At 38.2% G+C, this 26,690-nt stretch overlaps 1 protein-coding gene across 1 annotated transcript; it reads right to left on the bottom strand.

Annotated features, from left to right (window-relative positions):
* Positions 1–1,596: 1,596 nt before the first annotated feature.
* Positions 1,597–25,651, bottom strand: smc6 (structural maintenance of chromosomes 6). The gene is made up of 27 exons (XM_084742838.1): positions 25,358–25,651; positions 22,576–22,730; positions 22,372–22,483; positions 19,616–19,721; positions 18,285–18,421; positions 16,937–16,998; positions 16,724–16,804; positions 16,503–16,604; positions 14,088–14,207; positions 13,766–13,861; positions 13,410–13,556; positions 13,217–13,305; positions 12,950–13,120; positions 12,662–12,840; positions 11,633–11,834; positions 11,423–11,537; positions 11,168–11,328; positions 8,531–8,666; positions 8,223–8,303; positions 7,965–8,129; positions 6,828–6,965; positions 6,521–6,666; positions 5,200–5,325; positions 4,995–5,100; positions 3,886–4,038; positions 3,660–3,757; positions 1,597–3,290 (listed from the first exon to the last, which is right to left on the bottom strand). Exons 2-27 carry the CDS (start codon positions 22,714–22,716, stop codon positions 3,203–3,205), a joined length of 3,258 nt encoding a protein of 1,085 aa, XP_084598964.1. The 5' UTR covers positions 22,717–22,730; positions 25,358–25,651; the 3' UTR covers positions 1,597–3,202.
* Positions 25,652–26,690: the final 1,039 nt, after the last annotated feature.

The following is a 26,690-nucleotide window of genomic DNA, read 5'->3' as shown; positions in this document are numbered from 1 at the left end:
CCTGGAGCCTATTTTTCAAAACTGGTTACGGTACCAAATCTTTACTAACTTAACCAAATAAAAGTATTGTCAATCAGACAACAGTATAGTGGCGCTTACTGATAAAAATCTATGGATGACTTAATTCCACACAATTCGGTGTTCACTGCGGCTGCTTCACAAGTCTGGTAGCCCTGCCTCTTCGACTACGTAGACAAAATGACGCCCATTGAGGGCGAGAAGTGTCCTAAACTTTTTGGCTGATTTGAGGACAACATCCAGGTACTCGTAGGGCACTTCGTTTTGACGTAAATGTCAATATAAACGCGTGTATGCACTGAAAACAGGATGTGTAAGTACACAAATTGAGACACAGCATTAGTCTTTGATTCCACAGAGAAGTAAATAAAAGCAGCTTCTCAATTCTAGCTGATGACCGTGGATTTTGCCAGCAAAAATGATTTAATTCCATCTCAAGTGTAGCTAGCAAACATAAGCTAATGCTAATGCTTGAACTCCTTGAGTCAGCTGAGAAGCCATCTCCTGCTGAGTTTTTAATGTTTCCATCTGACACATTTTAAAATGACAACCCTGGAAAAGGGTTTGAAATATGTAAAGTTACTTAATGGCTGCTTACATGATATAACGTTAACACTAAAAAGACTGAGGCTAAAGCCAGTGGTTAGTGGGCTTAATGAAGCTCAATTTTGCACCATTGATGTATGTCCACTAAAAGAGCTTGTTTTGTCACCAACAGTGTGACTCCAGATGCCGTTTCTCTCCTCTGTAACTCTGGTGACCAACCGCCGTCTTGCTCCTCTCGTGATATTTTAACATCTAGCTCAGTAACAGGGCCGTTTCTTGCCATTTGTGGACTATGTGGCTGCATAGGGCCTCCAAAGCTATCAGAGGGACCCCAAACAGTGTCAGGTAGTGATGATTTGTGTGTTCTTTGTATTGGGGACCCCCAGTGGTTCCCATTTACTATAATTTTCTACAGGTTTAAATTGCTAGGGTCAACTTGAGAATTGTGATTTGAATTTGAGAGGAAAAGGGATGTTTTTCCACAGATTTAGCCTCATTTCCATTTAAAGTCAACCAGATGCAATGTATTTAATGCAGAATGCAAGCCCATGGACCACTTTGGAGGGTTTGTAATACCCACCACAATAGACTAAAAAAAGATAGGGGCACCCAGAAAACATTTCACATAGGGTCCCCAAAAAGCTAGAAACGGCCCTGCTCAGTAAATTAAGGCCTCATTACTGTCAAGTTTGATTTACTTCTGATTTACAGGGATACATTTACTATTTCTGTAAATGCAAATGGGATCTTACTCGTTAACGAAAGGCTTTTACTCTGTAGGGATCCTCAACGGAGTCTGTCAGGGTCAAAATCAAGCACTTTCAGTGGTTACAGCTGCAGCAGTTGCGCCCGGCACTGGACCAATTTCAAAAAAGTTGTCCCCCATTATATACTTAGACACAAAAATATGGGAATATAGGCTCCACGCTGAAAAACACCAAAGTCACCCTTTAAGACTGTGTTGAATGTATGTGTTGGAGTGAATGAACGTTTGAATGGATGTGTATGAAAATCATTACAGATACAAAAGTGTTTAGATGATCAAAAAGTTCTTCTCAAAATTTATTGTAACAAGGGTCATTATGATTTTTTACAGCAGCGACAGTTAACTAATGCTACTTGAGCATTTTAATGAGGGAGAGAACGGAAGAGCACTAGTGTACATGTTGACAAGACATAGCAACAATATGATCAATTTTAATCAATGATTAAAGTGAAACAAACCTCACAGACGAATTGCCTGTTGTAGAAATATTAACACTGACAGGTTGGGTAGAGTTTTGCAGAGTCAAAGTCGTCTCTCTGGTGCCTCAGAGAGCATTTTCAGTGTAACATTTTAGAGACCCCCGTGAAAACCATGTTGTTAACCTTGTTAACATGTTTATGTGGTGTTTTTTCATGCGTTACGAGACGTATCAGGAGCAAAATAAGCAGTGAAAACTGTCATTTCTTGCTTTGGAACTGCAGTGAGGAAGGGCAGTCTCAAAACATGACGTCAGAAACCTAAGGAACCACCCCGTTAATCGAGGGGGTGGTGCTATACATGTTATTAGAAACAATGCACAGACCACCAGAGAAGCCGGATGGAGCTAGTTACTGCGATTAGCGAGCAAAACAGAGAAGCAAGGTGCAGCTATTTAGGGGAAGGGGTGGGTGAGTGTGTGGAGAGGATGGGGACTATTTGCAGATTGATGAAACCTTGAATACAAAATGAAGGCAAGGTGTAGAGCTATGAAAGCCATTTTTAACAAGGCATTTGATCTTATTTTGCAAAAAAATAATAACTTATTACTTTTTGCTGAACATTTTATATCGTTTAAAACATGACTGGAGGAGAACTTTAATGACAGGCCTACTGTCCATTTTATAAAATACATCAGTAAACTCATTATCAAATTCATCTATGAAAATATAATTATCACATTATCATGTCAAACTTATGTGTTGTTTTGAAAATATGCATGATTCAGCCCTGCTGGTTCATTCAACTTTTTTTTTTTTTTTTTTTTTGGAGGGAGCTGTGGAGGGAAAGAGAGTCAGACCTGTGACCTCCCAGTTACACACTCTTACACCAGCAGGACACACTGCTGCAGGTCATCATGTCAGCAGAGGCTACCAGTGAGATAAATACAACCTGCCTCCTCACTCTGCACACAGCTGAAGAGAATCTCAGTTACTGAGATACCCAAAATTGTTTACAGTGGATGATAAATATTCACAATATGAATAAAATAAACATTACTAGAGCCAGAAAACTGAAGCTCTTTACACCCAAAGAGACCAAAATAGTTTTTTATGACAAACTATTCAGTACTGCCATCTTTAAGAGTCCCTGGTCTTCCTCGGTCCAGAAACAACCTTAAGAGTAAAGCAACAACGATAAAATGTTCAAGGATAAGTTAACACACCTCTCTGTCCTCACAACATTCACTGTAAAAACACAACTGACACACACACACACACACACACACACACACACACACACACACACACACACACACACACAGTCTCAAACACACAACCGCCGATTGTTTGATCCCATGACGTTTACAAACAGCAGCTCCCAAATGCAAACAGTAATACTGAAATTATACTACAGTGACAAACATTCCTGATGTTTGTGTCACTGGAGCTCAGCTCACTCATCTTCGTCTCCCGTTTCACTCCGGACTCTCTCCGGATCCTGAAGCTGGTGGATTTTGATGAGGCTGGATTTGGGCAGATTTCTGAAAGACACAAACAACAATAAACATCTGATCAGGCATCAGACATTACAGACACAGAGAATAAAGTCTTTATAAAAGAAAAAAGAGAAAACAGGAATTAAAAGTACATAAAAGAATACGGCAGCTGCAGTGTAACATTATTGTTCAAAATATGTATTAAATTAGTATTTAAATTATGTCATTAAACACATATAAAAAAGTAGAAATGAAAAACAAAAGTTTAAATGCTAAATAAATAATCACTTCATAACTTGTTTTACAAAGGTATCGGTTTAGGCACAGTTTAGAGTCCATACAGGAAACAAAGATAGGAAAAGTACAGGTTGTGGAGAGGACAGCATGTAAACAGAGATAAACATTAAGTGTCACCTGGTGGTGAGGGGAGTGACGAAGACAAACTGTCGAAGGTGCTGCCGCTCTGACAGCTCCAGGAGGAGATCCAGAGAGATTCTGCGATTGTGCATATCCTACAAATAAAAAATGAAGAGGATCTGTTAATCAAAGTGAGTCAAAGTCAAAGTTACATTAATCTTTTTATACAAACTGTGTGTGTGTGTGTGTGTGTGAGATCACAATGACATTTTTGTTTGCTCACCATGTAGACGTCGAACTCGTCGAGGCATCTGAAGGGTGATTCTGTGATCTCCCACAGCGAGAGCATGAAGCAGACGGTGGAGAAGGAGCGTTCACCGCCAGACAGCGACCTCATGTCACTCACACCGTCATCCTCTCTGCCCGGAGGCTTTACCTTCAACAGAACAGGTTTGTGTTTTACTTTGATGAAGTGTTTTTTTTTTTTGATTAATTCAAAAATAACAATAGTGCCTGTAGCATGTTTCGTTTCTTTTTTCCAAGATTTTTTTGGGCCCCGTTTACACCTGGTGTTAATGTGTGTCCTGGGTGATCTGATCACAAGTGGACAGCTCTTTGAGTCAGAGGGTCGAACAGAGAGCCTCTCGCCTGTCTTCTTTTCACAACAACACAATGTTTTTTTTACAAGGAAAGAAACATTTAATGTGTTGCATTTAATGCTGAATTTACAAGTAGGCACAAATGATTAAGAATTCACAATAGCACTTTCACTTTCCTGTTCTGTGTGCGAATACACACATTTGCAAAATGCATTGTTTTTAACACAATGTGACACAATATTTTTTCCACAAAGAAAGAAATAATGTGATGTCTAACATTTGTTGAATTTACAAGACAGACCAAATAGTTAAGAATTTGTTGGAGACAGCATTTCACACAGTTTGTTAAGTTCCTCCTGACTCAATAACTGACAAAAATGATTAATTTTTCAATGGAGTCTGGGGTTTCTAGTGTGTTCACAAACATCTGCTGCTGGTATGAGAGGTATGAGCGTAATTTGCATTATAATGAAACTAATGATGGACATACAGTACATCAGTAGGTGGTCTTTCAAAGTGGCATAACGCTGTGTGGTCATATGCAGCCCAGACCACTTCTGTGCGATCTGATCTCCAGTTTTAATACCAGGTGTAAACAGGCTCTTGATGGCAGACACTAACACTTTCTTTTTACTTCACAATGATGTGATTTTGTATGACTGTGTACTGCAATTAAATAGCTAATTTATTCCCAATTCCACTATTACATAAAACAAGCAATAGATGCTGCAAAACTAAAACAGGAACAAACTCCATCGATTTTATGTAAGAAATAACAGATAATCAGACGTACCGAGATCGAGAGCGTCTCATTGTTGTGGTCAAAAACCATCGAGCCACAGCAGTTCATCTTTATCAGAAAATTATTGAAGTATAACTTGCATCTGACAGAGAGGGACCTTCATGAAGAAAAAGAAAGAACTGCCAGTCAAACACAACATTTCCATATTTCTGAATACTTTTTCAAACGCGGCAGAGGTTTTTTTTTTTTTTTTTACCTCCGCATGACTTTGTATCTGTTCTGCCTGTCTGACATGATGTTATCGAGTCGATCGATGAACTTCCGCAGGTCCCGCACTTGGTTGGTTTTCTGTCTGTAGAGAGTGAGGGCCTCGGCGTACTCCCTAATGAGGGCAGAGGACAGAAAATGGCATAGCCTCAATTTTTTTTAATTCCAGAATAAGGCCAGAAGATGGTTTAGTGATGGCCAACGGGCAGATCGGATTGGAGTGTACAGTAGAAAAAAAAAAATCTATGAGTGGCAGAAGAAATTTCACTGGATGAGTTGAACCTCAGTAGGCAGAAATATATCATTTCGCTGGATGTCAGCTTTAGTTATCAAGTCTGACAGAAATATATGAGAGAGAGAGAGGAAACTAAATGGCTCTTCTAACTTTTACAGTCAGTATATTAGCTTAGCTGGCCTGATATGATCATGTGTGCTGTGGTCACGAGTAGAGAAATCATTTACATCAGCTAGTATTCAGATCCTACGCAGCAATTAAACACTAAAAGTACTGCCAGTCAACACACATGTATCATCTGCAAAATGTACATAAAGTATCAAAAGTAAAAGTTGTCAATGCAGAGAAATGGCCCATTTTAGTGTAATATGAATAATATATCATTTTGAATACTCAATTCTGATAATGGTCAATTTTGGCATTTTGAGGTCTGTTATCTAGGAAGAGGTGACTGTTGCTATGGCTGCAGCTCACTATCAATATTGTCTGTCAAATTGTTGATCTTTTTTTAGTAAGTGGCCATGTAATATATGGGATAATATACAGTGGGCAGGTCATTATTGCAAAATTAACTCCTTCAGATTCATGCAGGACCTCTTACTTTGGAATAATGACTAACCCACTGTACATTATCCCTCACATATTACTATTAATATTTAAGCAGCATTATATTGTAGTACTTGGCTGTGGTGGAGTTCATTTTAACTAATTTATGTATTGTAATGAATAAAAAAAAAGGTCACATTTTGAGCTATAGTTATGTTTTGTATGTAAAATCTTAAGCAATATTTGGAATAAGTGCAAATGCCTCAATTTTGTACCTCAAAATGTACAGTATCGGAGTAAATATACTTAGTTATGTGCCACCACTTAGGTAGATGTATTTTATTTATATGTTTAATTTCAATTTGCGGTCAGTCAAACTGCTCATGAAAGAACTGTGGCATTGAGGTTCAAGCATTAAAGCTACTTCTGCGTCCAAAGCAGCAGCTCTGTTTTTGGTAAATGTGTTTGTGTTCCCAGTGAAGAAATGCAGCAAGTCCCAGATGTTTTTAGCAAGCCTGTGATTTCTCACCTGACCACCTGCTCATGCTGGCCGTGGCTGCTCTCGTACACTTTGAGTTTCTTCTTCAGTCGAGTGATTTCTGTGTCGATGCTCTTGGTGCTGCCGGTCACCTGCTGCCGCTCAGGACTGATCTCTGTGGCTTTGGCCACATATTCCTGTTGTCACATGTGAGGAGAGACAGATACAGTCCTCTGACTGAGTGTACTAACTGCTAACTGATCCGTACAACTTAGTATAGCTGAGGTTCATCCATGCATGAGGTAAATTAAATAACTAGATGTAATCTGTAGGACAAATTAAGCACAGCTCATGTTACCTGTAACTCTTCTTCTCTCTGTGCGAGGTCACTTTTCATAGCCTGGATGTTTTCTTCATGAGCCTTCAGCTTGTTTTCTAAAACCTTCACGTTTCGTTCATGTTTTGCGCACTCAGCCTCCAGCTTCATCTGCTCGTCCTTCAGGTCAAGAAACAACAATTATCAATCTCATCATCACTACTTCTTGAGGACAGTTTAAAGGGATAGTTTGGACTATTTCTAGTTGGGTTGTTCTCAGCACAAATGCATAGTCAGTGTATTATTTACACTTGATAGCAGTTGGTACACCCCCAGAGAAGCAGAGAGGAGTACTAGTACAGGAAGCTAAAAAGATATAACGAATAAAGGCAATGATATGTGTGAAATATGTGTCTGTTAAAGGGGTCAAACTTGTAGAACAGTTTTAGGAATTAAGAATGTTAAGTTCACTTTGCAACTTTAAAGAAATGTTTAAAAATAAGGTGGTAAACCAGTGTGGTTGTGTATGAAAGGCTTGGAATCTGTTTTGTTTTGGGTATGTCTGTTAATATTTGTGTTTTTCTTTGGATTTTGTTTAGTTGTTGTAGAGCTTGAACCTACTTTAACAAGCACCGAAAGTGCTCGTTAATTTAATGACTACTATTACCTACATATCTTTCTGTGAAACTGTTAACTAGGACCGAAATAATTGTTTGTGTTATGGTGTGACTTTTGTATTTTAAAAGGTTAGTTCAGATTCACCAAACTGACTGATAGAGGCAGCAGTAGACCAGTAACTACAGTGTGCTGTGGGTTAAAATGATTGATTTTGCAAATGGAGTTTGGCTGGTTTGGAGTGATATTTAGCTTATAAAATGTTGATTTCCTTTTTTCTTTTAAGATTTTTTTGTGGCTAACCTCATCCACAGTAGTACGTTGCATTGCGTCCATGCTGGTGCTCCTCTCTGCTTCTTCAAACTCAGGCCTCATACAGCCCCACTTCAGATAATGTGAACTATCCCTTTAAGAGCTGACGTCCCTACATCAGATAGTGTCTTTACATTCAAATATTTCAGAGGACAGAGATAACATCTAAACTGCCTGCAACAGCAGCATCCTGCGGGTTCTGAAACTTTTTAAACTATCTAAACAGACTGATACAACAAAGCTCTACTGTACTTTTAACGGCTCCATGTCCAGCTGATCGATCCGCTCTCTAAGAGAAGAGTACTTGGACTCTATGTCCTCCGCTGTTTTCCGACACTTGTCGAGCTCCGTCTTTGCTTCATGCACGGCCTGCTTTTCTGCCTCAATTTTCTGTTGGTTCTCTTGGGCCACCTCCTCCTGCAAGACGTTTTTGAAGATATTAGCCTTACATAATCCATGGTCGGACGCATGTCTGATTACAAGAGGTGCAAATAAAAACTAAATGATCACCAAGGAGCTGATGTCATCGATTTGCTCCTCACCGGCAGTCTCCAGCTCAGATATTGTTGCCTTGACTTGATTCACAGAGGCCTGCAATGAAAACAAAAAAGAGAAACCGGAAATCTTTTCTAATTTTACCCTCAAAAATCAAGATAAATCAAACAGTTTTTAGCAGTGACCTGCCTGACAAAACAGTATCAATATTCTCAATCATTCTCTCACAAAGGAAAGTGGAGAGAAAGCAAGAACAGGAGCGACATAAATGAAAATGCAAAGAGTGAAAAAAGAAGAATGAAAAGGGTTTATGGATCACTGACCAGAGTCTTCTTCAGGGTCATGATGGTGCTGTTCAGCTGGCTCTCCATGCTCAGGATCTCCTCCGACACAGAGTTCACATGGAGCTGAAACCTGGACAGCTGAGCCTGGAGGTTCTCCAGGTCGGACTCCAGCATGCTGTGACAGACAGGAACGATTATTATCTCCACACCACACGGTAAATGATTAAAAAAAAAAAAAAAGGTGGCATCTCTAGACTTTATCAATGTCTTAATGACAAAAAATAAAGAAAGACAGAAATCTTTCAGTGTCAAATATAAAAAAAAGTGCTCACATCTCACTGGTTACATCCTGAACCCCCAACAATACAGGAGTGGACAGATGTAGTAATGTATGTTACAGAAAACATGACTATTTTTCTTTGTCTTAACAATAATGTGTCACATGGATTAAGTATGTCAGGCCCATAGAGATGGACTTTGTGGGGGTATCGAATGACTGACCTGATAATGTTTTATTCTGGCAAACCATCAAATTTTCATGTTATTTTCTGTCAGACTTTCATCTGACATACCTGTCATGGCTCTTGTGTGCTCACTTTACCTTTAAAGTTTTCTGGTACTTAAAGTACAGAGTCACATTACATCACTTTTGAAAACTTGTTAATTTGAGGGAAAAGGACATAATTTTGTTAATTTTCTTGCAGAGTTAGATGAGAAGATCAACACCACTTTCATATCTGTCCACTAAACATGAGGAGACAGCGTGAGTCTGCAGCTTAGTTTACCATGAAGACTGGACAGAAGGGGAAACAGATAGCTCGGCTCAGATTACAACAGCCAGATTAAATCATGGTTTATGCTTTAAATTATGTTGCACCAAACTTTAAAATTAGCTTAAAATTAAAGAAAGATTCAATAAACTTCTAAACTTAAATGCAAATTTAAAATTTGATGCAGTACTTACTTGAAACTTACACGTGAGGAAGTTTAGCTTTTAATACAGCTGCCTTTTTAGAATTGATTCAGAAAAAATAATTAAGAAGAAAGTGAAGGGACTGACTCACCCCAACTGAGTTTAATGTGTTTATTCTTTCTTCACCTCCCCTCCACCACCGCCCTCTTACTATGTACTGACAGCAACCACATTTATTTATTTATTTACTTCAATTTGGTAAGCAAGTATCTCCATATTGACTAAACTCTACTTAACTTAAATTTACATCGTAATATCGTTTTTAGTTGTGCAACAAAGCTCTGCTTAATTTTAAATTTGGATTTATTAATTTTAAACATAGTCTGGTAAACTCTGATTAAAAAGAAAGTTCATCTCTGTTGGTGCAACCGGGTCGGGTCGTGGCATGTTAATCAGTGAGCAGGGGTTGCTGATGTGTAGATCTTGTTACCTTTGTTACTGGATGTTGGTTGAAGTTTCATTTTTACTGTGCAGACATCAGAGAGATATCGAACTTCACATCTAACTCTCCAGGGGAAAGTGAACAAAATGTCAAAACTTATTTTAAAATGTAAGGGGAAGGTCAACGGTTTAAAAAACATTCAAAATTCACCTGCAGACAGTCTTCTGTTGTTAAATCTAATCGACTCCTAATATTCACTGGGTTCGTGGTGATTTATTTCAGATTAAAATAAGTATCTACTTTCCTGTCTGCTTTTTTTTCTTTAATTAATAATAACCTGCTAATTGTGAGATGGATTTAACAAAATAAAGTTCCTCGAAGTAATTAAGGGACAAACTCAGTTGAGTTTTATGATGCAACTCTTTTCTTCCACATTACTTTAATCAGTGAGCTTCAGCGGTGATCATTTAGGAGCCTTTACCGTTACCGGATGCTGATTGTAGTTTCAATTTTACTGTACAGATATGAAAGTGTAGGCCTGGCTGATACGGTTGAAAAACCTATGATGAAAGTCAGGTTTCATATCGGTCGATGATTATTGATCGTGCAGGTTGTGACATGTTGTGTACTACAAGGGATGGAAGCATCGGAAGTGATAAATTGAGCAAATATACTTTCACAAAATATTAACACAATGCGATTTTTGGTTACTAACTAACTTACTAATTATATCACTTTACTGTAATGCAGCCTTTAAATCCAGGAAAAGACAACACTAATGCCATAATCAGGTTATAACAAAATCAAAAATCTATCATGATATCTAGTCCAACATCACTATACAATGTAATACTGATATATTTCCAAACCGTATGAGAGAGGTATTGATCTTCTCAAGAAATTGAACACACTCGTTTCCTAAATTGTCAAAAAATATTTTAGAATGTAAGGGAAAGGTCTTACTTTAATAAAACAACCTTGTTTTCATTCAAAATCCACCTGAACATCTAATCTAATCAGTTTTTAATATTCACTGGGTTCAAGGTGTCTTATTTAAGATTGAATGTTGAAGTTTTTGGAGTATGTACTTTCCTGTCTGCTCTTTTCTTTAGTTAATGTTAACCTACTAGTCCTGACAGGATGAAGCACAGCCTGAATCTGCTCTTTAAATCCAGGTCACTGCCAGCAGCTGGTTTAAACTCGTGTTTCAGTTTGGATTCGTCTTTCCTTTGAACTATCATTAAATATTTATTTGGGTATTTTTCTCTCCTCTGTTTTTTTTCTTTTTGTACATCAACTGACATAAAAATAGAGCCGATACCTTATTTCAGTCTCGAGATCCCCGCCAAGATATTTGGCCATGCTGAAGTCGGAGGTGTAATATCGATTTGAATACACCTGATCTCCCTCTACAGTGAAGGCTTCGCGGCAGTTCTTAGGTGGCCGTCCTTGCTGCATGACCTTCCTCGCTTTGTCTTTTTCCTTCGACAAAACACAGGTCAGATGAGTACGAAACAAAAACTACAAAATCAATCCTAAAACGACTCTGCTGTGCATGCAATAATGAGATACCAACTTTGATGATCAGAATTGATTCTATCCCCCTCATATCAATCAGGCAGTTGATGATCACCGGGTTTGATGCTGTGATCACGTCCAGCACAGACGGGTACTCTGGATGATGTGCTTTCCTACAGAAAGAAAACAAAATGCAGCTTTAAAGCTTTAAAATCTATCAGAAAACAGACTGTAAACAAAAGTTAACTAATGTGAAAATGCTGCTGACCGTCCATGAATGTTGTAAACTTTTTCAGAGAAAGGGCTGACGATGATCTGCGGCCGGTTGCCCTTCGGATAATAGCGAGACATGAGCTCCTGAAGGACCGTCTCATCCTTGTAGTTGTCACAGCAGAAAGCCTTCATGAAGCTCCGCAGACAGCACTCCACGGCTACAGCCAACGTGGGATCCTTCAGACTGATGCACACCCCTGAGAGCAAACAACACGAACAATTCAACTGAATTTACTGCGGACGAGTGAGGTGACTGCATTAAAGTGAACCAAATGATCTGTATGACAGTTTTTAGAGGATAGTAGATCATTTATTCCTCCTGATAAATTATACTTTTATAGATAAAATAGCAAAGTGTAAAGCTGACATTTTGGGAAATACATTTATGTTTGGAGAGAAGCGGTTAAAGCAGGTTATCTATTCTTCAGACAGATCTGGAGGGGAGATTTGAACAATTTCAATATCTGTCAGCAGTAGCACGTGAGCTAACGTTCGCCTTTCACACTCACATGATCATTCAGATTTTAAGTTTTAATTATACCATGGTCTGGGTGTATACTCTTTTCTGATTGGCTGGCAGGTGTGCGTTAAAACTGTTTACCGCACACTGGGGGGCTAAGATTTGACTGGTGAACGCCTCACATTACCACATAATCTGGGCAGAACATCAGTGTTGACGAACGATTGGCCCGGATTTCCCATCTGATTGTTGGGAGGGATGAAACTGAATAAAATAAGGAACTGCTGTACTGTGGGAACAGTGTTAGAGGTGCTGGTTGGAGGGTTTTGTTACCTTTGGACTGAGCCAGGCTTGCTGTTTCCCCATTTCTGGCCTTTATGCCAAGTTAAACTAACAGTTTGCTGGCTCCAGCTTCATGATAGAGGGACAGATATAACAGTGGTATATATCTTTTCATCCATTACACCTCAGCAAGAAAGCAAATACGTGTATTTCCCAAAGTGTCAAACTATTCCTTTCAGTCCTGCCTAATTTCTTCTATAAAACATGAAACAAGAAAGTCACCTATTGGACCGACTGGTCTCTTGAGAAACCGTCCTGTGGCGTACGCCTGAGCAATTGCGTCCAGCAGGTCGGGTACATTCTCTCCAAACCGCTTCAGCTTGTTGGATCGACTGGCGAGGAGCTGATTCTTCCTCTTCAGTTTGGACGTGAACAAAACCTGGATGTTTCTTTCCTCCAGTCTAGTCAGCAGGCAGAATGAAAAGCAGATAAACTGACTGACTCACATTAAACTCACTCCACACTCCCTTGACAGCACATTTATGTGAAAGTAAACATCACTTCTTGTACCCCAGCTTGTCCCGTTCTTCTCTTCCTTTGAAAAGCGCCTGATGTTTGTTCTGGATCTCTTGATTCAGCTGGGAGCATGTTTTATCAAGCTCTGCAAGCTGCTCCTTAAGACTGGATATTTTCTTCTGCTGCTTTGAATATTCTGTCTCTCCGTCGTTGTTCAGGCTCACACTAAAATTCAGTGGGGAAAACAAAATGAATGCATGCATCTACATGAAGGTAAAGATTTCATACATAAGCCTTGTTGTACTTGCTTAACCTCCCTACCTTGTCTTTGCCTTGTTAATTTTCTCCTGAAGAAGGTTTTGCTCCTGCTCTGACTGTCTGACTTTGTTCAGAGCCCGAAAATATACAAGCTATGGAAAAAGATTGTCTCTTTAAGCAATATAAATTATATGTATTTGGAGGACAAAATAAAACCACAGAAACAGAATCAGGTTATCATATTTCCCATCAATACCTCCTGCTCCTTGTGAGCTTTCCTTATGACCTTCATTTGCTCTTTCAACTTGAGATTGTCCCCTGACAGAGACTCTTGTTCCTCCCTCAGACTGTCAACCCTGCTTTTGACGCACTGAAGCTTCTTTTCTACTTGTGTGAGCCTCGTCTGCGAGAGAGATAAGAGAAAGAGTGAAAGACCCTTTAAAGACAACATCCTTCAAGGCTTTTCTCAGCGGAGGAGATCTACTGTAAACACTGAAATGCAGCATGTGAATTAAGGGCAGCCGTTTTATGTGGTGTTGAAAGTCTGAAGGGCTCCGACATTTATAAATAGCCTTGTATATATTTAACAGAAGAGAAACACTTATGACTCACCTGACAGAGCTGAAGGTTGTCCTGGTGTTTGTAATTATTCTCTTCATTTTCAATGTCCTCCTTCAACTGCTGCACAACCTGCTCTTTCTCTCGCACCTGAGAGTGATAACATACAATCAGTGTGATTCATCTTCATGAAAATTTTGATGCTGTCTTTCATTTTTTTTTTCTTTCTTTCATGCTTCCTAAACACTCATCAGAATTTATAATAAATTTTAAAAGAAAAACAAAACAAAACAAAACAAAACAGATGAATCTCAATAAACAATAATTAAATCTAAGTGTTGTTTTGGTCTGTTTTATACAACGATGACAGTCTTACCAAACACCATGCCATTGCTTTCTTCAGATTCTCTAAAACAGCTTTCATCTCGCTGAAGGACGACAAGTTTTCATACCGCTCTTTCTTCTGTAGAAACTCTTGTTTCAGGTCCTTGAGAGACTGAACATAAAAAAATGGGTGAGAGCTTAAATAATCAGGGAAAAACATATACTGCACATGTGAAACTACACACAATATCAAACAAGCAAACTTTATCTGTATAGCACATAAAACTGAGAGGAAGACAAAGAAAACAAATGAGTTTAGAGATGCTTTTGTGAGATTGGGTGAATCTAAATTTGTTCCTTTCAGGGTTGTTTCTCCCACTTCTTAAACTAAATTTACATTTTAAAGTGGCAATCTCAAAGATTGTCATTTAAGTAAATGTCTATTAAGTCATTATCTATCATTGAATGAGTTAACAAAATGGAGAATCTGGAGTCTGCGGCTCATTGATCAAAGTATTAATATATTTGCAGTATTATGAGCTGGGTGTCTGTGGCGACATGCCCAGAAAAAAAAATACTGTATTGTTTTACTGCTAATGCAATTTCTATAAACAGATATTTGCAGATGAAGGTAGAATGCTAAATCGTTGTCAGATGACAGTCAGTGGGATCCATAATTGCAGCTGCAGCAAACATCTGTTACTTCTGCAGTTTCACCTTAAAAACCTTGTGCAGCATAAAATCAGATCACGGTTGCTCACAGAATGATGGAAAAAGGCCAGTGGGGCGCCCTCACAGGTCAGACTTTATGGCTCGTTATATCTCAACCAGACTCCTTTGACAAAAACAGTAATTTTACCTCGCAGAATACAGAGTTGCCGGTCTACAGATGCCTCTGTCAGTTAGTGTTGTTTGTGGTATTTTGTGACTTCTGTGTTTTAAAGTGTTAACTCGGATTCACCAAATCCACAGAATACCACAAACAAACTCAAGAAGAAGGTGGTGGTAGACCAGCAACTCTCATGGTCTGCCAGGTCAAATGACTGATATTGTCAATGGAGTCTGGTTGACAGAGAGGGCAATATTTGGCTTTTAAAACAGCAGATTCCTGACAGAAAAAGCTGTCTGATGGCAAAGTGGAGCAGTGAAAATATTCTAAATATAGTGTACACTTGCTAAAATAGTTTTGCTGCTGACCTTGACTACAGCAGTGTTTTGTGTAGCTTCCTACACCTGTACTCCTGCTGCTTCTCCAAACTGGCGGCATGTTGACCATCCATCTGCTGCAGGTAGCGTGCTGACTATGGATAAGTACCTCATACAACCCCACTTCAAATACTCTGAACTATCCCTGTAACATGTTTCATGGTTATTTATAACAAACTGAATCTGAATCTCTCTGGGTTTTGGAGTGTTCGGCATATAAAACATGCTATTTCTGGTAAATTATGCAGCAGCTGTGGGTTTGACTCCCGCTTGCGGTCCTTTGCTGTGAGTCGCCTCCCAGCTCTCCCTTTCCTGTTCTCACTACAGCTGTCTTAATAATTAAAAAAAGGTAAAGGTGAAGCAAAAGGCCAATTATTGTCTTACTTCTTTATCATTCTGTTTTGATGCATCCAGAATTCTAGGACCTGTAGTATTACAGGTATTAATATTGAAAGGATTTTTTTTTGGTGGGAGGGAGGCATCCTTACTTTCCCAAGAATCTACAGGACAGGGAGGTGTCACACATTGTACAGATTGTAAAGCCCCCTGAGGCAAGATGTGATTTGTGATATTGGGGTATACATATTTGCTGTTAAAACCTGCAACTCACCAAATCAACCAGGACTGAAATCTGTGAGATTGCTACTTTAAAAAACCCTCTTAGATTTGCTGGGAAATGCATTGTCAGTTTTTCTGAGGCCAGGAAAAGTTGGATTTTAGAGATTAGTGGTTCTCACAGGACGGCAACAAACTATGATGAAGAATATGATGAATTTCTGTAGATTCAACTACCAAACGTGTAGCTAAAATGAGTTCAGCCTCACAGTGGTAAAACACAACATGGATACTAAAACACTGAGAGGAGCCATTTCTCTGCAGATTGTGTACTTTAACTTTTGATACTTTAAGTAAATTTTTGTAAATGTTTATAATACTTGAGGTTAAAGTAGGTTGAGGTACGGTTTTAAATGCAGGATTTGCAGTGGAGTATTTTCACAGAGTGGCATTAGTAGTTTTACATAAATTAAGGATCTGAATTCCTCCATATTGGGGAATCTCACATAAAACACTTCAACTTCTGCTTTAAATGAATGATCATTTCCACTAAAAATAAATACTAAACATTAGGCAAATATTAGCATTTTAAAAGCTCAATAAAGTTTCTTGTTTGACAACATCAAGACTGTAATTTCCTGAATAGATGCTGAAAGCCGTGATGTGATAAATCAATGGTAAGAGGTCAGTGTGTTGGATACAGTACCTCTTCTTGTCTCTCAACCTGCTGTCGTGTGACTGTTTTAGTGTGCTTGATGTGGATGTAATCCCTCTTCATCTGTTCCAGCAGAGTTGCTTTCATGAAAAACTATGAAAGAGACCAAGAAAATTAATTTAAACAAGTGAATTAAAAATATTATATTAGCTTCCCTCAATAGAGACGTAATCCTGTAATTCAAAGTCATAAATAACACGGCAGTGTTGTACCTTATACTTGTCTGATTCACTTTTTGAATGCAGGAACTGTTTACTCATTTCTTGGCTCAGAATGGACACTGGGTTATCCAACTGGAAAAAAAAAACAGATGTCCTTCAGGTATGATTATGTTGCATAATCACTATATTTAAAGGTCAGAAAATGAAATCAGTGCAATCTCTGGAAGTTTAAAAGTTGCAGGACAAAAAAGCATCAGCAGGTACCTGGATGTTGAAGTGGTCCAAAATGCTTGTCAACTCCTCCTTCTTGTTTGAGACAAGCTGTCCTAAAATACAAGACAGAAGACAACAAAAATGAACACATTAGCTCCAGTTCCAGCTTCTCAAATGTGAGGATTTAAAGGGACAGTTTTGAAAAGGTCTGTATGATGCCTTGTTGATAGTCAGTGTAAAATAAGTTTAGGGTATGTATGTATGACTATTTTCACCACTTTACCTTGCTGTCAAACAGCCTTTTCTGACAGGAAACTGAAGATATGTGGCTTCTTATAACTCTCCAAAGCATCCAGACTCCTTTGACAAAAACAGTAATTTTCAGGAGTTGCTGGTCTACAGATGCCTCGATCAGTTAGTTTGTTTGTGGTATTTTGTGACTCTGTGAATTTTTTGTCACAAAGTAACACAAAAAACCTAACCGATTGAGGCATCTGTAGACCAGCAACTCCTGTCTTCTTTGATTTTGCCAAAGGAGTCTAACTGACCAAGAGAGAGTGATATTTGGCTTATATAATGGTAAATATAGTGTACACTTAAATTGACTATTTCAGGTGGCTAAAATAGTTCTGCTGCTGACCTTGACCATGCTGACCCCCATCTACTGTAGGTAAAACACTGACACTGGATAAGATTATTGAAATAATCTGAACTATCCCTTTAAGAGCTGAAATCCCTTCATCATAGTGTCATTACATTTAAAAATTTCAGAGGACAGAGATAACATCAAAACTACAAGTATGTGCCCACAACAGCGGCATCGTTTGGTTTCTGAGAGCGTCTTTGTGTTTTGTGGTCATTTATAAGGAACAGAATCTGCATCGCTCTGTGTTCGTCATTTGACGTTTTTCATTAATTTCTGACATTTTACAGACAAAAATCAAATAATCAATAAAATATTCTGAAAATCTAAAAGATAAAGTTGTAGGAAGCACATTAACACCTGATGCAATCAGAATCTACCAAACAGAGATCATGTGGTTTGTTAAACTGTAAACTTTTCAGCTCAATCTGCAACTGGCACACTGACAAGCGCAGTCCAACTTCCTTTAGTTTACAAAACAACTGACATTTACAACTAATGAAAACCATCAGTCCACATGTGAATGTAAATATATCGTACATTTACATCCACACTTGGACGGAAACAGTGAACCAGTGCCCTGCATATAAAATGAACACATGAAAGTTTATAGAGGAGCATTCCTGAGCAAGAGTGTAGAATGTACACAGCACGACTCATTCAAGTGCTTTGTCTTCACTCCCAAGTGTCTCTGGTTAATCAGACATTTAGGGAAGGTTTATGAGACACAGACACGTCTGTACTCAGGAAAAATACCTGATTTGCTCCTCAGTCTGCAGTTCCGAGATCCATCGCAGAAGAGCCGTTGCTCTATTACGATGCAGTCGCCGTAGACGTCCCTTTTATAAGCGTCCGGTCCTCTGTTTCTCAGCTTTACTGTTATATCTGCAGTACTAGAGAGCAGAGGGCACTGTAATGAGCACAGGTGGCAACAGTAAACACATTCTGTACTTAAGTACAAGTACAGATAATTGAGTACCAAAAAAAGTGAAAAAGTACAGGCTCTGAAATGTAGTCAAAGTGTAAAAGTAAAAAGTCAATACTGGAAGGACATTTCTACCAGCTGTTTCTCCCTTAATCAGTCTCCCTCCTTGTCTGTGTCATCTATTTTACGTTGTTTTTGTCTTGTTACATCCTTATCTTGTTCATGTCTTATGTATTTTTACTTCGTTTTCTTTCTTTCTTTCTTGTTACATCATTTTTGTCATGTTATGTTTTTTAAGTAATTTTGACTTTGTTACATCGTTACGTCTTTCACATTTTTATCTTCTTATGTTCTTTTACACTAATTTCATCTTTTTATGTCTTTTTATACTGTTTTCATCTTTTTACACCATTTTAGTCTTGTTACGTCTTTTTTGTCGCTTTTGTTTTGTTATATCTTGTTAAGTCTTGTTACACCATTATTTTGTTTTTGTCTTATGTCATTTTCATTTTACATCTTTTTGTGTACTTAAGTCTTTTACACCACTTTTATCTTGTTGCATCTTTTAATGTCATTTTTGTTTTGTTACATCTCTTTACACCATTTTTTTTCTTGTTGCATCTTTTTAAGCCATAATTATCTTATGTTGTTTTTGTCTTGTTACAGCTTTCATCTTCATTTTGTTACATCTTGTTACACCTTTTTTCACATCTTTGTCTTTAACACTGTTTTCATATTGTTATGTCTTTTTACACTGTTTCCGTCTTATGTTGTTTTCATCTTATTACGTCTTATGTCATTTTCACCTGACGTTGTTTGTGTCTTACTGCTTTCATCTTCATTTTGTTACATCTTGTTACACCTTTTTTCACATTTTTGTCTTTAACACCATTTTCATTTTGTTACATCTTTTTACACTGTTTTCGTCTTGATACATTGTTTTCATTTTTGTCTTGGAGTAAAGTAAAAACGTCAGAAAAACAAATACTCAAGTAAAGTACAGATACTTGAAAAATCTACTTAAGTATAGTGAGAAAGTGTTCATATTTAATTACACTGGTAAAGAAAATTACACCATTTCCATCAGCATAATATTGATCCTGAGCGATTAGTCATTGAAGAATGTTTCTCACCGGGTTAAACATTATGCACTCTGACTTACTTTTCACCAGTTTTCACAAAGTCCTTTAGTGACACCCCTCTGTTTGTGAAAGTGGCCTTTCCCCCAAGGCCTACGATCAAGGCAGTCAGGATTGCACTTTTCCCACCTGAGAATTTCATTGGAAACAGCAAAGACAAAGGATTAAATCTCTGCATGGAAAGGTTAAAATAGACTTTAACTGCTCACAGGCAGAACTACAGATTTTATGCAAATAATAAATCAACCAACCAGCGATATCAGAAGGATCACCTCTGAATATACAAATTCTTAGTCAACTAAGAGTTAATGGGTAATTCTGGTATTTATAAACCTGGGCCTTATTTCTACATATTTTCAGTCAAACTAAATATTAGGTACAAAAGGTTTTCGAAACGATCCAGTAGATCACTTCAGCCAGCAGCCGGGAAACAATAACTGCAACGAAATCCTTGAGGGCAAATGCAAAAACAGCCATTTTACCTCACAGAACACAGGATTTACTGATTTACAGCTGCTTTGATCAGTTAGTTAGTTTGTGTTATTGTATGACTTTGGTGTTTTACTGTGTTAGTTTGAATCTGAACTGTTGTGGCTTTAATGAGCCATTTAGACCCCAAACTATGTAAAGACAGGGCCAACGTTTAAAAGTACCGCAATGGCCCTTTACTGTACGTTTTCATTCCCTTAATGTTAAAAGGATAGTTCATCCAAAATGAAGATTCAGTCTCACTTCTCATCCTCATGCCGTTTAAAGGTCAGGTTTAGTTTTTTAGTCCACAAAACAGTTGAAACTGAAGTTTCACAGGAAAACGGTGTTGTAGGATCTTCCAAAGTTTTCCGTTTGAAAACCGGTTCAAACTGACAAACTCAATCTGTGGAGCGTTTGTTGAATAAGGACAATTAAAACAGATGACCAAAAAAAAACCACAAACAAAACTGAGAATAAAATAAGAAAATGCAAAAAATTTGCAACCCTGGTTTGGAGAGGTGACGATGACATCAATGGTTGAAAGTAACTAATACTCTGAGTAGTTTTTGAGATTAATACTTTGTACTTGTACTTAAGTACATTTCTAACAACAGGATTTTTACTTGTAGTTGAGCAATATTTTAGCAATGTAACAGCAGTTGTACTTGAGAACAGATTTTCAGTACTCTTTCCACCACTGCCAATTCATAATATCATCTAATCCAGAGAAATCTCTGCATGTAACCAACGTTGAACACCTTCGATCCCTCAGACAGCACTGCAAAAAACCAACATGATTTTTTAACTAAATGGGCTCTGGAACACTTCAGAAACCTGTTGTTGATGAACACAGTTTGTTGCCGCATCTACAAATGCATGTTAAGTGTCTACCATGGAAAGCAAAAGCCAGATCTACAACACCCAGAAATGCTGCAGACTTCTCTGGGGCCGAGCTTATCTGAGATGAACTGACGGAAGTGGAACAGTCTGCTGTGGCCTGATGAGTACACATTTCAGATTGTTTTTGAAAATCATGGACGTTGTGTCCTCTGTAGGGATGAAATGATTACCAGTTACACGATAAACCACAGTAAAACTCCCGTTGATCAGTATTACTGTCTCCAATTTTAATTATCATTGAAACTATGTTTGATTACAGCACTTTGAAAAACAAATGGCTGGTACTGTCCAGCAACAACCAAATCTGGCAACAGTCTCCCAGAAGCAGGTGCAGCAGCAGTGTGGGTATGTTTTATCCACATCACTAATGAGATGATGCTGCTTCAAATTGTTGAGAGGTTTTCAATATAAAATTGCTGTATCAGTTCTTTTTGAACATTTTCAGCAGATTGTTTCAATACTGTGATAATACTGATAAATGTGATCATTTTGGTCTTGCGATATGAAATTTTCATACCATTTCATCTCTAGTCCTGTGGACTAAAGAGGAGAAGGACCATCCAGATTGTTATGAGTATAAAGTTCAAAAGCCAGCATCTGTGTATTAGTGCTCAAGGCATCATGGGTAACTGTCACATCTGTGAAGGCCCCATTAATGCTGGAAGGTACAGGTACAGGTACAGGTTTTGGAGCAACATATGCTGCCATCTAGATGACTTCTTTTTCAGGGACATTGCTGCTTATTCCAGCAAGACAATGCCAAGACACATTCTGCACACGTTAAAACAGCGTGGCTTCGTAATAAAAGTGTTGTTAAAGAAGAGGTGATGTATTACAGGTAAACATGCCCGTCACATGTCCGTTGGAATACGCTGCAAGCATCAAATTCAGATTGAGTGCATATTTGCAACAAGTTGATTAGTTTGAAAATTATATCTTGTCTTTGTACCACATTCAGTTGAATATAGGTTGAAAAGTTTTTTGCAAATAATTTTAAACAGCGTTCCAACTTTTGATGAAATAAGTCCTGTTTGTTTAAGCAGCAGCAATGGATGATCTAGATGCCTTTGTTTAAACAAACTACATACTGAATTGTACATTGTAACTCCCCCTTTTTGAGAATCAACCATCTTTGGTTCGCCTGCAGCTGGTGCAGAACGCCACCGCCAGATTATTGACCGGTACCAAGAAACGTGACAGCATTACACCGGTTCTAGCGTCCCTCCATTGGCTTCCAGTAAAATACAGGACAGAATTTAAACTTCTGTTATTTGTTTTTAAAGCTCTGCACGGCCTGGCACCCCAGTGCTTATCTGAGCTCCTCTGCCCCCTTTCCAACCCCCGATCGCTCAGATCCAACCTTAAAGTCAACCGCAGATCATATGACACTTAGAAATCTGTTTCTTACTTCCATTGTTGCCGACGATGAAATTCACATTGGGCCCAAACTGGAACGGACCGAGCAAATGGTGACACATGAAATTCTTTAGAGTGATGCTTTCAATGAGGCCAATGTCTCCCTGGAAATACACACAGAGGAAAATATTCAGCCATTAATGAGCTGGTGAGGAGTAAAGACAAAGAATTAGAGCTTCATGGGAGAATTACTCACTGTGGCAGAGTGAGACAAGCCGCTGGAGGACGCTCTCTGATGGTTTGTATCATCTGCTGCATCGTCGATACCCACAGCTGTCACTCTGCGGCTCTTGACAGCTGTTGCATCACTGATCACTTTGCCTCTCCTCTTACTCATATTGAAACAAGTCACTGGAAATAGAATTAACAGGAAGACTCAGAAAACTAGTGTATGTAATAGATAGTATTTTTTTTACTACAAGACTCTTTGTCATGCTTGTTGAGAAGCTATATTATCACTTTAGAGCCAGGTTTCACTATAAATGTCCATTTTTTTGACAGTACAGATTGTAGGACTGTAAATGACAACAAAAACTCTTCATGTCTGACAAAGCAGAATTCAAACACTCACACAGTATTATATGAGGTACTTATCCATAGTCAGAACATTACCTACAGTAGATGGCAATCAGCATGTCCCCAGTTTGGAAAAGCAACAAAGTAGGACCCAATCAATACTGGATTTTGGGGGCAGATGCTTATACTAATATTAGGGACCGATATCAATATATCGGCCAATAGTCTTTATACAGAATACAATGTACAGAATATAGAATATAGACATAAACACACATTTTTTGCAATGATGTTTCAACACTTGTGACAATGATATGTAGTTGAGGGTAGGATTGAGTGATTGGACAAATATTTCGCCTATAGACAATGGGCTGAATCTGTCACTGGCTGTTTTTTTTTTTTTTTTTTTTTTTTGGCCAATTTTTGCAGTATTATTTGTCATTTTATTTTGCTAATGTAATGCGCCACAGTATACAGCCACTCAGCCGGATCATGAGCGTGCTGAGCTGGATGAGGAGTGAGAGGCAAACAGAGTTGGTGATTGTTGGAAGAGAGGACAGACTAACAAAGACGGTTTAGGTGAGTTTCCCATGTTTTTCTGTCGACTCTGAATGAGTTAATGAGCCAGTTAAGCCTGTCTTAGTTCAGCAAAAGAGGAAAACTTGAATCCCGATGATGTTTGGTTGTATTTTTCTGTTTAAAAGAATATTTTCACTTTGCAAGTTTATTTTGTTTATTGGACATAGTGAACGTACGCAGCATACTTAACGTAGTGAATCTGCCGCTTGCGCAAATCTTTTTTGAGCACACCGATTTGCATGCTGACAATGCCCAAATTTTAACATATCACCGACCGTTAATGGACGCAGGATATTTTAAAGTTTAACAAACAACAAAAGTGACATCAGATCACTGAAACAGTAAACTTAAACCGGCATTTTTGATCCGTCTAAATTTAAAAAAAAAAAAAAAACACAAATAGAGCAAAATATATGTACATATTTAACCCTAATCAAGAAAAAATGAGAAAATATACATAAAATGTTGCCTATAAACAAAGCAAATCAAAGCAATCTGCTTTATGTTCTGTTAAAAAAAACATATCAGTTGGGCTCTAAAGCTTAGCAATGTTCTGTTGCGAAGAGGGTCAGCAGCAAACCATATTTTAACCACCTAAAACTAAAATTCAGTTTGAGTGTATACTATATTTAGAATACTTTCTCTTGCACTGTGTTCATCTTGCTGTCAGACAGCCTTTTCTGATTAGAAACTATCTACTAGTTTCTAATCAGAAAAGGCTACTACTATCTACATCTAAAACACGAGAGATGCTCATCTACCGCTGTGTCAAATGGTTAGTTTGTTTGTGTTATTGCACGACTTTTGTTTTTTAGTTCACATTCACGAAAGCCACACAATAACTAACCAGTGGGAGCAGCGATAGACCAGCAGCTCCCGAGTCCTGCCAGGTTAAATTACTGATTTTGTCAAAGAAGTCTGGTTGCTTTAGAGGGAGTGATATTTGTTTTTTGTCATATTTGTCAGTTTTCTACTGGGAAAGGCTGTCTGACAGCAAGGTAAAGTGGTGAAAATATTCTAAATATAGTGTACACTTAAACTGATATCGATGTTTTTAGGTGGCTAAAATACATTTTGTGCTTTCTACACCAGTACTCCTGCTGCTTCTCCAAACTGGGGGTGTGCAGACCGGCATCTACTGTAGTAATACACTGATTATGGATACTAGTACATACTACCCAACTTTAAAAAAAAATCTGAACTATCCCTTTAACAAAACACATATTTAGAGTTATCACCCATTATTTTTGTCAATTTCAAGATGTCCTGAACAAATCCTTCGAGTTCCTCCATTTTAACTGAGAACTGCTATTTTTAGAAGTGCAAAAAATGTCATGTCAGACCTACTGCAGTGTAACATTTGAAGACACTTGAATATCTTTGAACAATCCAATTGCAAAAACTGGTTTTCAGAGCCTGAACATGCAGGAGAAAAAACAGAAATGTGAGCCTTTTGTCTTGAAGCCAGGAAGCAACGGCCTGAAACCAGCAGTACCACAGCTGCAACAGCTACAGCAGGTGTTGAAGTGTAATAATAACATCACATAAACATTTCCTGCAGCTTTCCAAATGTTTTCTAACTGATGCACACTGAGACTAAGATTCATTAGGCCTTAATAAGACTATTTCTGTGGTTAAATTTAGGTGCGATATCACTATTCTGAGTCCATCAAGTTAATATCTAGATATGTAGAAAAGTCAGCTGCACTTGCTGATATTTTCCCACCACTCAGGAGCATTTTCAAGACTACACACCTAAGTCCAATACTGCTCTTTGATTTACAGCCGCCAGACAGCAACAGGTGCGTTTAAAAAACGCTCCAAACTTTACCTTTTTTGGTTCACAAACAAATTATGACAAGCTCGGTGTAAACTTGGCCTACCATTGAGCGAGTGCCTGTGTGTACAGCAGCCTGCGAAAACAACATGGTCATGTAGAGACGGGCAGACAGTATTAAGACTTCCTGGTGAAGTGAGCTGCGGCAGTGACAGTTGTGGGTGTGACCTCGCGGCCAAATACGGAACAGAGAGCGTGCTGCGTGATTGGCTGAGCGCCTACCTGTCTATGTGAGTGCGTCCACATCAATAAATCTCGTTTTTTATATATGAATATAGACGTCAGCATCCATTAAAATCATCCTGCATTTGGAGTTTGCCTCTTACCAAACACATTAAGACTTAAAAAAAAAAACCAGCCTGATGTTTTGCATGTATTTTTCAAGGCGTTTTTAATCACCCACCGCAATGCGTGCAATCAGAGCCTTTAAAACACACGTGAGTGCCCGCCCCCTACCTGCTGCGACTGAATGAAAGTGATGATGAGACGCTGACACCGAGCACGGTAAGAAAATCGACTTACCTGCAAGTTAGTACAAGAGTTTGGATGCTTGACGTGAGGATGTAGGTCTGGGGCTGTGCTACAGTAAGGTGCTAACTTGTGAATCAAATCTTGGCTTAAAACTTTTTGACGATTGAATCCTCAGCAGTGAAGCAGCTGTGTAAGCCAGCTCTCCTTGTTTTATCTCCTGGATTAGCATTGTTGTAAATGTCCCCAAAAGAACGTCTTTGGATGTCTCTACAGATGTTATTAAACACCTGTAACTCATCTGTCTTGAAGTTAAGTATGGAGAGCCATTTTAGCCAATATTAAATAAATAAATAAATAAATAAATAAATAAGGCTATTAATAAATAAATACATATACAAATAAATAAACATTTATTTAAGGGGCATTCCAAATTCCACATTTATTTATTTTCCTGCAAATTTTATTTCCAATTGTTATATGCAAATAAAGGGGCATGGTTATCTAAGATGGTGCGTTTCCTACTGCTTGCTGTGACTTCTGGGAAAATGTGGAATATGTGACTAAAACTTTGATGCACTGCCTCATCCATGAACATAGTTTGTGCTTGAGTCATGCCAGATAGAATTTAGTGATTGTTTAACAGTGAGACATAAACTATTAATGGAAATAAATAGCTAAGATAAGATGTGTCAACCAGCAAGCATTTCTCCTTATTTTATCATCATCACCCTGGGAAGCATCATGAACAAAATTGTTAATTACTTCACTGAAGTTAATCAATTTAATTAAGATAAGAAAAACTTTACTGATCCCACATGTGGTGAATTCACTTCTTACAGCAGCTCAGTTGTCAAAAGTAGAGGAAAAGGGGGAGTGATAAATAAAATACAGATTTAAAAATAAATTAA

Source organism: Lutjanus erythropterus, chromosome 18 (genome assembly GCF_056507025.1).
Source record: "Lutjanus erythropterus isolate fLutEry1 chromosome 18, fLutEry1.hap2, whole genome shotgun sequence".
Taxonomy (NCBI): domain Eukaryota; kingdom Metazoa; phylum Chordata; class Actinopteri; order Lutjaniformes; family Lutjanidae; genus Lutjanus; species Lutjanus erythropterus.
Note: the sequence above shows the minus strand (reverse complement) of the source record. Positions and strands in the feature narration are given on the sequence as shown.